We start from the raw sequence: 10,886 nt of genomic DNA, 5'->3' as shown, positions 1-10,886 counted from the left end.
TAGGACAGAGAGACATTTTGTTTGCAGTTTGGAAAGAACACCTGTGTACCTCTAGTGTACTTGTTTGTTGTGTTTGGATTATTGCTTTATTTTGCAACTTTTGTAGAATAGTATCCTTTGGATGAACTTCAGCAAGGTGAATTAGTGTTTGTTTTTTTTTAATAGTCCTTCAAAAGTCTTTGTATTCCTATTAAAATGACAGAGATTCGCTTTAAAGAGTGTAAGATCTTTATCTTAAGTTTGTGGAAACAGTCAGTGTTTAACCTGAAACATTATTAAACATTATTATTAAACTTACCCCTGAGAACATTGTATAATTTATTCATTTAATATCATGACCTGTTGCATAGAGAATACAGAATGTGGCACTTTCATTTTACAATGTTCATTTTACAATGTTCACTAAGGGCCTTGTCTTACAGCTGTGTTCAGGTAAATTTCTGGCATATTGCTATCTTGGCAACAAAAAAACGCAGGTGCACCACAGACTGATTTAAACCCTGACAACAGTCAACAGTCAGTCTTGCATTGCTATCTTGGCAACGCAGGTTCTCCACACGCTCACACCGCACATACAAAAGGATTGTATGCGCTGTGCCGTTAAAATATTAACCTGCCAAAGTCATATTAATTAAGAGAATTAATACACACAATTAGCATATTTTTTCTGCTGCTACAATAACAAAGACATGTTGGCATGCCCTAAAGCAAGCTACGCAGTTCACAGTCGATGGCACGTCTTCAGGTAGCTAAAATATAAAACTGCTACTCCTTGAAGACAAACATGTAACTTCTCCAGCCAGAAAAGAGCAAAAAAGCTCTGGTCTCTTACAGTTAAGAGGATTTACTTCTAGTCCTACATTGGAAAAAATAACCTTAATTTTATTAAGGGTAAAATTTCAGAGAAATGATTTGTATTCTAATACAGTGTAAATAAAGCTAGCTGATTTTGGGGGCACCATAAACTCTTACAGTGCGTCATAATTTAAAGTAAATATTGCATCTCACTACAAGACAGGTGACAGCGAACAAACTGGAACTGACAGGGGTTCACCAGGGTTGCCAGATTGTTTCATTGGTTTCATATCAGACAAACTGCACTGCACTGAAAACAGTCCAAAAACAAAACAACCAATGTTTACCTTATCAATAATAAGACAGGATTACAGGAGATATTACCCCCATGGTCTGAAGATAAAAGGATATCTTGATATTTTAATTATGTACAGATCAGTATCAGTATGCAACCAATCCTGATGCATATAAATGATGAGGTAGTGTCCAAATTCAATTTTTTTTTTCTGTGCTACATAGCAAACGATACAGTCTCTCCCTCTATAGTATAGTGCAACATTAATGAACTCATTTCAGTTACAGCCTTGAATATGGCTGCAGTGTAAGTGATTCACATAACATGAATTATGAACATTATGTACACTATATATTCAGTATAAGTACATAAATATGTATATACAGCTCTGGGAAAAATAAAAGACCACTGAAATTGCTGAGTTTCTTTGATTTTACCAAATTAAAAACCTCTGGAATGTAAGCAAGAGAGGAAGATGGATGATCACAAGCCATCAAAGCGAGATAAACTGCTTGAATTTTTTGCAATAGGAGTGGCATAAAGTTATCTGAAAGCAGTGTGTAAGACTGGTGGAGGAGAGCATGAAATCTGTGATTAAAAAACAGGGATATACTACCAAATATTGATTTCTGAACTCTTAAACTTTATGAATATGAACTTGTTTTCTCTGCATTATTTGAGGTTTGAAAGTTCTGCATCTTTTTTGTTATTTCAGCCATTTCTTATTTTTTTCCCAGAGCTGTGTATATATATATATATATATATATATATATATATATATATATATATATATATGTACATTTTTTTTTGTTGTTTCATTTCTCTTCAAATCAATCCCTTTATTCGTTCTTAAAATCAAATACAGATATCAGTTAAATAAAATTTTTAATGACTATTACAGCTGACTTTCAAGTTAAGGGAAGTTTATGGCCAAAACTATGAAGCAATCCCCCAAGTAACAAATACAGCAGAAGCTTTTTTTAGCTGGAGCTGTGCCCTACCATTTAGCATCGTGCTTAAATTCCAGTTCTGCCAGGTCGTGTTAAGGGAAAGACAGCAGGGATGTTCCACACTGATTTTCTGTCTATATAACAGCTAATCTCAAGTCTGCACTGCCAAACAGGAATGCTAATCACTTGAATTCTTTGCACCCTCAAAAATGCTGCATGGCTGGTAGTTTGAAAAGATGTGGTGATTCACGTGCAGCGTCTGCAGCATGTGTAAGCTTTTCCAACCCAGACTGGTGGTGCAGACAAATGATAGGAAAGAGACCCACTGCTCTGGGAATTTACTGTATGAAGAAAAATAGAAAACTGTTAAAAGAATTTTTGTGGGAATCTATTAAAATATTAAAATATTAATTTGCTGAACCGCGAGACTCTACTCTGATCCAGAATGGATTTCTTGCTGTGCCCATTTGAATCCGAGGACAGATAAATTTCTGCACTGTAGCCATCATTTATATTATGCAAGGCCTTAGAAAAAGTACATACTGTCAAACAGTCAGGATTTTATATCTAAACTGTGGAGTTTTCTTTCTAGAGTGCTTGAGATCTCTCTCTAAAGCTGTTACTACAGTGGCTGAGAGATGAGAGATGAGCTCCTGTTTTGTAATGACTTTCTTTTTGTTCCACGCCGGCGATCTGACCATGGCTTATTATGACTATGTGCTGTGTACAACATGAAGTCAGCATTTGTCAGATTTATTGTGTTATGATGTTTTTTAATAATTGATGTTTCATCTGCATGACCAGTGGTCATATTTAAGTGTGGTTTAAACATTTAAATTGGGGACTTTTCTCACAAGTCCACAAGACTTGGCTCTAACATGTTAATGTCTTGTTTAAAGGAACAATGCCAAGTAAAAGTTCACAAGAAATGATAGTGGAAAACAGGCTTTGACATTGGGAACAAAGTGGCTTTCTTTTACACAGCACATCTACAGCATCATACAGCCAATAGAATACATTCAGTAGGCAAAAGAAAGGTATTTCAGTATTTTTCCCTGTGTAATCCTATGAATATAAGCTGTTTAAGTGCTATATATGATTGAAAACCTCTGGAATATAATCAGGAGGAAGATGGATGATCACAAGCCATCAAACCAAGCTGAACTGCTTGAATTTTGGCACCAGGAGTGGCATAAACTTATCCAAAATCAGTGTGTAAGACTGGTGGACGAGAACATGCCAAGATGCATGAAAACTGTGATTAAAAACCAGGGTTATTCCACCAAATATTGATTTCTGAACTCTTAAAACTTTATAAATATGAACTTGTTTTCTTTGCATTATTTGAGGTCTGAAAGCTCTGTATCTTTGTTTTGTTATTTCAGCCATTTCTTATTTTCTGCAAACAACAATGTTTATTTTACTCAAACATATATCTATAAATAGCAATTTCAGAGAAACTGATTCAGCAGCTGAAGTGGCCTCTTAATCTAATTTTCTGCAAATAAATGCTCTAAATGACCATATTTTTATTTGAAATTTGGGAGAAATGTTGTCCGTAGTTTATAGAATAAATAATGTTCATTTTTTATGGCAAGAACTAATTAACTAACTAACTATTAACAAAGACCAAGAAAAACATTATGATAAAACTGTCTCTTATCAGGACCGCCCCAGGAAAGGAAGACCAAGAGTTACCTCTGTTGCACAAGATACGTTGATCAAAGTTACCAGCCTCAGAAACCGCAAGTTAACAGAACCGCAGATAAGAGCCACCTAAATGCTTCACATATTTGGTATTTTGGTTTGTTTAACTACATGATCCCTTAAGTGTTCCTTCATAGTCTGAATGACTTCAGTATTAATTTACAATGTAGGGACATACACATATATGCATTTAAATATATGCATTTCAGGAATGTATATAGAATTGGAAGGTACAGAATTAGTAAAGAATTTCACACTTTGTAAAGTTGCCCTTCTATCTCAGAACATTGGCCCAAAATATATCAAGTGCTGAAGTGTTTTAGATGTTATTGCTGTCCCAAATACTCCTTAAGGTTCGCAATATTATTCCTCTGATTACAGTACAATGTAGTGCACAGTGCAGTACATCCACTGTGTCATGGTCCATCCCAGATGCCTCTGAGCCCACACACCATACTCCATACACCATAGCTCATGTGGTTCTACCAGCCATTGCTGAATTACTGTTTTTGGTTCAGTGCCACCTTAGGCAACACAAAATTAATTGATTTTTAAACTCATTAATATCACTTAAATTGCCCAAGCTCCAACTTTTTAAAATGTTTTATATGGCAGAAATACAAGAATGTATGTTAACAAATAAATAAAAGTGACCAAACTAAACAACAAAAATACTTTGGGTTCATACCATCTGCAGTAAAATAAAATATACGTTTACAAAGTAAATGTAGGAATTTTTTTTTTCATTTGTATTTTTTATACTTTGGGATTTATTCCAACAGTTTGTTAAAATCTAAATCTAAAATCTTTAGTCACACATAAAATATGTCAATTTGAAATTAATTATAGTTTCTCTCTGCAAGAAAATCTCAGTCAGTCAAATGCATATTTATTTAGTTTCATTTGCAACGTACCAGAATAGAAAAAATATATCAGTGCAGCACTCGACAACACATCCAGCAACATTTTTAATTTCATGAGTTGAGCAAAGACCTTAAAATAATTTGACTTTTTTATTTAACATAAAAACTTTTTGTTTGCTACTTTCTAAGTTTCAAAATGAAGAATGATCCAAATTGTAGTGCATACTTTACTGCACACTAAGGCTAGGCTACAGCAAAGTAGAACCAATGTTAAATAAGTAAACCGTAAACTGTGCTAAAAAAGTGGTTTCTGAAGTCAACACACCGTTAATGCTTAAACCATTTTAGATTAAAAACGTTTCTGTCAGAGAACCTGGGGGCCTTAAGTTTAGAAGACGCGCACCTTCAGTCATGAGTTTCTACAAAGAGTTCTTTTTATCCATCTCTCTGTTTTTCTTTACACTTAGTACAAAATAAGACATTTCTACCCGTTAGTGCTTTGCTTTTTTAAGAGACTATAACATAAATAAAAAAAATATTTTTTCAGTGTTCAAACAGACAGTTCCAGTGTGACTGGACAGCTAACATATTCCACCACATTCCAGTTGGCAGTAGGAGGCTTCTTGTAGCAACGTCTCCGTTTTACAGTCTGCACTGTCCGCATTCTGTAGTTCAGTTCCATTTTCATCTTTACAGAGCTTAAGATTGTGAGCTACAATGTCTGTTCCTCATTGTTCAGTCCTCTTTCTTTCTCTTTCTCTCTCTGTCTCTGTTATATATAAGTCAGGTTAACGTAACCAGTCCTGTTTTTAACAGTTTAAACAGTTCCAGTCACTGGTTCCAGTACTGAAATTCTTGCAGCCTCCTTTTTGCGTTTTGTTGGTGAGCTTCCTTTGGAATGGAAAATGTACAGATCCCAGAATGCAATGCTCGGGTCCAGTGCACGGCATGTATCCTGAAGTCCTTTCTTTCGAGTCAGTGAGGATACATCAGTGCATGAGCTTCTGGTAGTTAAACTCAGCTTAGAGAGCTGGGCTTAAACCTACTGACAGAGTTTAGCATTTAACCTCTACTGGAAAGCAAATATAAAACAGTCTGCTGTGCAAAACGATGCCATGAAGAGCTGATAGTGTACCATTCCCATTCCATTCCCATTCCGTGATATTCCAAAACATATTAGCTCTTTTCATTCCTTGGGTTCTCCAAGGTCTCCAAGTTCCCTCCCCCAGTCCACACCTGCTCACTTGCAGGTGAACACCTCTGTCCTCTCACTACAAGTGTTGCATTTGACGAAGCAGCACCACTGAAACTTGCAGTTACACTGCCACACCTTGGTGTACTGGTGTGTGTTGTAGCCTCGGCCGCAGCACATGAGGTCGCAGCCGTCTGTGTGCGGAGACGTTCGGTTACACAGCCTCCCCTGTGTCCCCACGCTGCCGGTCTTAGCGTCCTCCTCGCAGTAATTCGGCGAGCGTTCAATGTACACCAGGTCTGTCTCCAGGGGTTTTTGGTAACCGTGCGTCTTCTTCACCTTCAGAAAGGTGGGCTGGCGCAGTCTGGTGGCCCGGACCACCTCCACGTGAACTGCTTTGTTGTACTTGTCCTTCAGCATATAGCCGATCTCCCTAAATTTTGGTAGCGTGGTCCAGCATGTCTTAGTGGTGCAGGACCCCGACACGCCATGACACTTACACTCCAGCTTCATCCGCTCCTCCAGCGCCTGAGAAGAGACAAAAAGCAGAAAGGAGAAATTATTACAGTAAACAGATCTTACAACCTCAAATCTGAAATGATTGGGGCAATATTTGATTGAAGACAGTATAAACCCAGTCTATTTCATGTTTTGGCTGGTCGACTTTTTTATTTTTTTTACCTTTTCAAGCCTGACTTATTTTTTAATGATGAATAAATATTTATATAAATGCTGTTTGTCTGTATTGTGCTCAAAAACAGGATTCAGGAGGCTCTGAATGGTCCAGTGGGACAAGCGTTGCCACTATGATCAAGAGATCGGTTCAAATCACGTTCTTGGAGCTTGAAATCAGCTACTGGATCCCTGAGAGAGCACAATTGGCATTGCTGTCACTGGGTTGGGAGATGGTGCTCTCTTTCCATGTCACTCCAAAGGGTAGATGCCGCTCAGCACATGGTGTCAGAACCGAGTCGCTGCGCTTTCCTCCAAAAGCTGCGCTGTGATGCTACTCGGCAATGCTGCATCAGCAGCAGTTAAAAAAAGGTGGTGGCTGACTTCACATGTATCGGAGGAGGCATTCACCCTCCTGGTGTTGAGGCATCACTTGTGATAGCGGGAGTCCTAATAAGTGGGTTAGGGTTATTGGCCTCGTAAATTGGGGCAAAAATGGGATGCTAAAATCACTATTACAAACTGTACAACAGTCAAGACTTTCATTGTTTTTTTTACAATTAATGGATATACTTTAGAGAATTCAGAGGTGACATAAGTTTTGATGGGAGCCATGATGCTCCTGAACGCATCACGTCCAGGATCAGAACCCCCTCTGTTTTGCATGCCTTCTCTTTCACACACGCGATTGGGGAAAAAGTCTGTGTTGCCTTTGTGTGTGTTTGTGGCTCGTTCTTGCGGGCTTCAGGGAGCTGTTACGACTTCCGGGAGACTTGGGAAGTTTAACATGGTATTGGCCTAATTCACACATCCCTAATTATAGCTGTAAGACCTTCTTCTGTGCTGTTTGACACATTTTATTCTCTGTTTTATCACTTCAAAAGCCAATTAACAGAACCTAAACTTGCTCAAAAAAATTAACCACTGATGTCCTGTTTATGATGCATATTTTATATGGTTATTTACAACTTATTTACACTTTAAGTAAAGCACTGGAAAACGTTTAAAAAATAAAATATTGTATCCATATTCTTATCTATAAGATTAAAAAAAAACTTCACTACTTCAGACTACTACATATTTATTTCACACTTGCATCTGCTTAAATATATATTTTATCCATTCATCACAATTGCCTTTACTTGGCTCAGTAAGTCTCATGAACATACGTAGGTTTCTTTCTCAAAAGAATGCACAGCCACAAAAGAAATATGAAATATGAGCATGTAATGCATGTCCAGTGTAAATGCAGTGCTTTAGTCATCTGCTGGCATACCAAAGACCTAATGTTCGACATTAGCAATGACTTAAGACAACCGCTGAACCAAAACCGATTGCATACTAAAAGCAACACGGAGATGCCAGTTATATGTCAGAATGGGGAAAATAGACTTAGCAGTAATACCCTACTCTGTAATTCTCTCTACCTTCCTGGAGACCACATTTAAAGGCAGGAAAAATAAATCTAAATTTCATGTACCCATTCACCATGACACTCCAGTTAAAAGTGGGCCATTCTGCTGTTTAATGTGTTGCAGATCTTGTGGAAGGCCATACCAATCAGATGACCGTCAACCAGTTATAACTGGAACAAAAATGAAATAAAAGGGAAAATGACATACTGAATACATATCTCAATACTCCAGTAGGTAATGGGTGAGGGGGCCTATCTTTTAGGCTATATCTGGAACATGGTCGCCATCTTGAAAACACCCAAATTTGTTTTCTGATATTAAAGGGTGTCCTACAACTATATAAATGGTATATTAGTGGGATCAATCAATAAAAAAACAATACATTTGATTGTGATGAATCATGATGACTAAGCTTTTGATAATGGGTATTAAATGTGAATGAAAGTATCAGCGTTAAAAACACTTAGATTTGTGTTATTGGTGCCAATCCCTTACAAAATAATTGTATTAACCACAACAATATTCTGTAACTAAAATTATGATTATATTTTTTTAAATGCTGGTATTTAACTGGATTTTCTTGGAAGTGGACAGTAATATTGGTGTAATAAACTCCTGGCAGAGTAGATCCTTTTTTATTGTATTATAATATCTCAGGGCAGTTTTGCTGTATTATCATATCTCTGGGTAGTTTTGGTGCTTTTAAAACTAGAATATTGTAATGTTCTGAGTTTAACTGAGAGTTTTAATGGAGAAAATAAACACTAGTGTAGCTCCATATTCCACCTTCAACAGCTTGAAAAGAGGAAACTTGGCATCAGCTCTGTGTGTTTGCGTGGATAAAAGGTAATCTACCTTCTGAACTCTGAACTTGAAAAAAAAATGAACGTGTTAAAGTTCCCAGATTAACTGCATGCATTAAAGTTGAAAGCCCTAAAATATCTATTTATTTTTACCCCTCTGTTCAGAAAAGAGCATGATGATCATAATTCAACTCACAAATAAATGATTTTAAACTCAACTTAGACATTCAGAGAAAAAAAAGAATGCAAAAGGAAGAAAAAAAATCATTTTTTTCATCTTTAAATGTGTGGCTCTGATTTTTTGCGATGGTTTTGGTTATGAGCTGAGGAAAAACATGGACTGCATTTTGAATGCGTCTGTAGACACCGCTGTGAGGCAAAATTCTCTCGTGTTAAGTTCTTGTTTTTACTGGCTAAATCATTTTTGTTTTATAACAGAAACATCTGCAATTAATGACAAGTACTTCACTGAAAACTACAATAGAAAAGTGCCAGAAAAGTGGGGCATTACCCCAGAGCGACGGGACGCAGAGATCAGAAAAGGAGTTTTACTGCCATTCTTTTGCCATTTTTGTTCACTTTCTATTAGCTTTAAACAACTTTACATTAGAGAAAATCACTTTTCTCTATATGCAGCAAAAGCCGGGTTTAAAGATGCAAAACAACTTTAGGACATCATGCAAATTGGATAACAAGTACACTCTTTAAGTGATTTCAAAAAAGATCCACTTTTGATTCTATAAGGAACCATATTTGTTATAGAATTAAAAAAATATTATTATTTTATTATTTTATATTATTATAATAATTATTTTAGAAACATGGTTATTAATGCAACCAAAAGTGGGTATTTTATGGCAGCATTTAAAACATCTTTAAAGCTTTTGACATTTTACCTACTTTGCCTATCTTCGGCAACAGCTAGCGCGATAACAACACTCCATGACAACATTCTATGACAGGGGATTGGCTTATGTGCAGTAAATTGATCAGAAAGTGTTACCTCAGGGAAGGGCTTGGGAATGACCACACTTGTATACCTTTTGAGGTGTTATTTTCTCTGTAAAGTCTGATATTGGGTGCCAGATGGAAGGAACATAACGTTTTCGAAGTTGTGTAGACATTTAACATTTATAGATCCATAGCATTACCACCTACAGTAGACAGCGCAGTAGATTGTAATGAAAGTGACTGGCTGCGTCTGGCTAGAATTATCCTACACCCATATGTATCTTGCAGGTCACTGCATTGTTCTTTAGCATCCATGGTACATGGCAAAAGTCACGGGATATGATACTAGCCCCATGTCCCATAACATTTGCATGTCAGTGTTAATAATATTGATGTATATTAATGTGAAAAGTATCTTTTGGCTGAGTCTATTTGGCTGACATATTCTTCTACGAAGCCAGTTGCCAGTTGCGCAAACAAATCGATTAATCCAAAAAATGCATCTTGACCCACGCTAGCTGGTCAGAAGATTCAAAGAAGAGCATCTTCATTCATCATAATCTTTAACACGTGATGACTGAAAGAGCCGCGAGCTCATCCGTGACAGCTGTTCCTATAGAACCGAGTTCCATTTCCTAACGTTCTACCCCACAACAGGCCTTTTAAGTAAAGAGGATCCGTTTACATTCGCTGGGCTGATGTGCACCAGTTTTGCCCCCAATCCTTCAAAGCAAGCTCAAACCACACACACGTCTGATTGCAATTGAAATTCCAGAGCAGCAGCCCCGATCCTGCCTGTTGCACAGTCACATGGTCAATTCAAATCCTTCCAGTCTCCCCTCCCTCTCCTGTGATGCCACCGCTCAACTATTAACGTGATGGGTCCTTTATAAAAGGCAGAAAAAACCCCGGCGCAGTGGAGCGAGGACTGTGTTTTCAGTGCAGTGCAATAATATCCTGTTACTGACTTTACACTTCATGACTCCACGCAACGAACCAGAGGGGGATTGGAGAGGCTCCATCTGGCAACCGCAGGCCCAGCTCCGCTCGGCTGGCTCTCCCAGCACACGCAATAAAGAGCAGCGTTATTAATTAGATCCATTTGCCACCAGCGTGCGTTCTGAAGTGACGGAGCTGAGCTGGTAGGGCGCATGCTATTTTATGTTCTTGGATGACTAATAACAAACAAACATGGCCAGAGAGAAGCCGAGCCAAAGCCAAACCAGTGCTGGAATCGGGAGGA

General features: G+C 37.6%; 1 protein-coding gene across 2 annotated transcripts in view; it reads right to left on the bottom strand.

Annotated features, from left to right (window-relative positions):
* Positions 1-4,616: 4,616 nt before the first annotated feature.
* wnt7bb (wingless-type MMTV integration site family, member 7Bb) overlaps positions 4,617-10,886 on the bottom strand; it is a 43,733-nt gene continuing 37,463 nt past the window's right edge. For both annotated transcript variants that reach the window (XM_007231584.4, XM_007231585.4), the window contains exon 4: positions 4,617-6,330. In XM_007231584.4, the coding sequence (XP_007231646.2) occupies positions 5,851-6,330 (480 nt within the window). In that variant the 3' untranslated portion in view covers positions 4,617-5,850. The remainder of the gene's footprint in view (positions 6,331-10,886) is intronic.

This window comes from Astyanax mexicanus, chromosome 2 (assembly GCF_023375975.1).
Source record: "Astyanax mexicanus isolate ESR-SI-001 chromosome 2, AstMex3_surface, whole genome shotgun sequence".
In the NCBI taxonomy this organism is placed as follows: domain Eukaryota; kingdom Metazoa; phylum Chordata; class Actinopteri; order Characiformes; family Acestrorhamphidae; genus Astyanax; species Astyanax mexicanus.
This window is presented reverse-complemented; position numbering and strand designations above follow the sequence as displayed.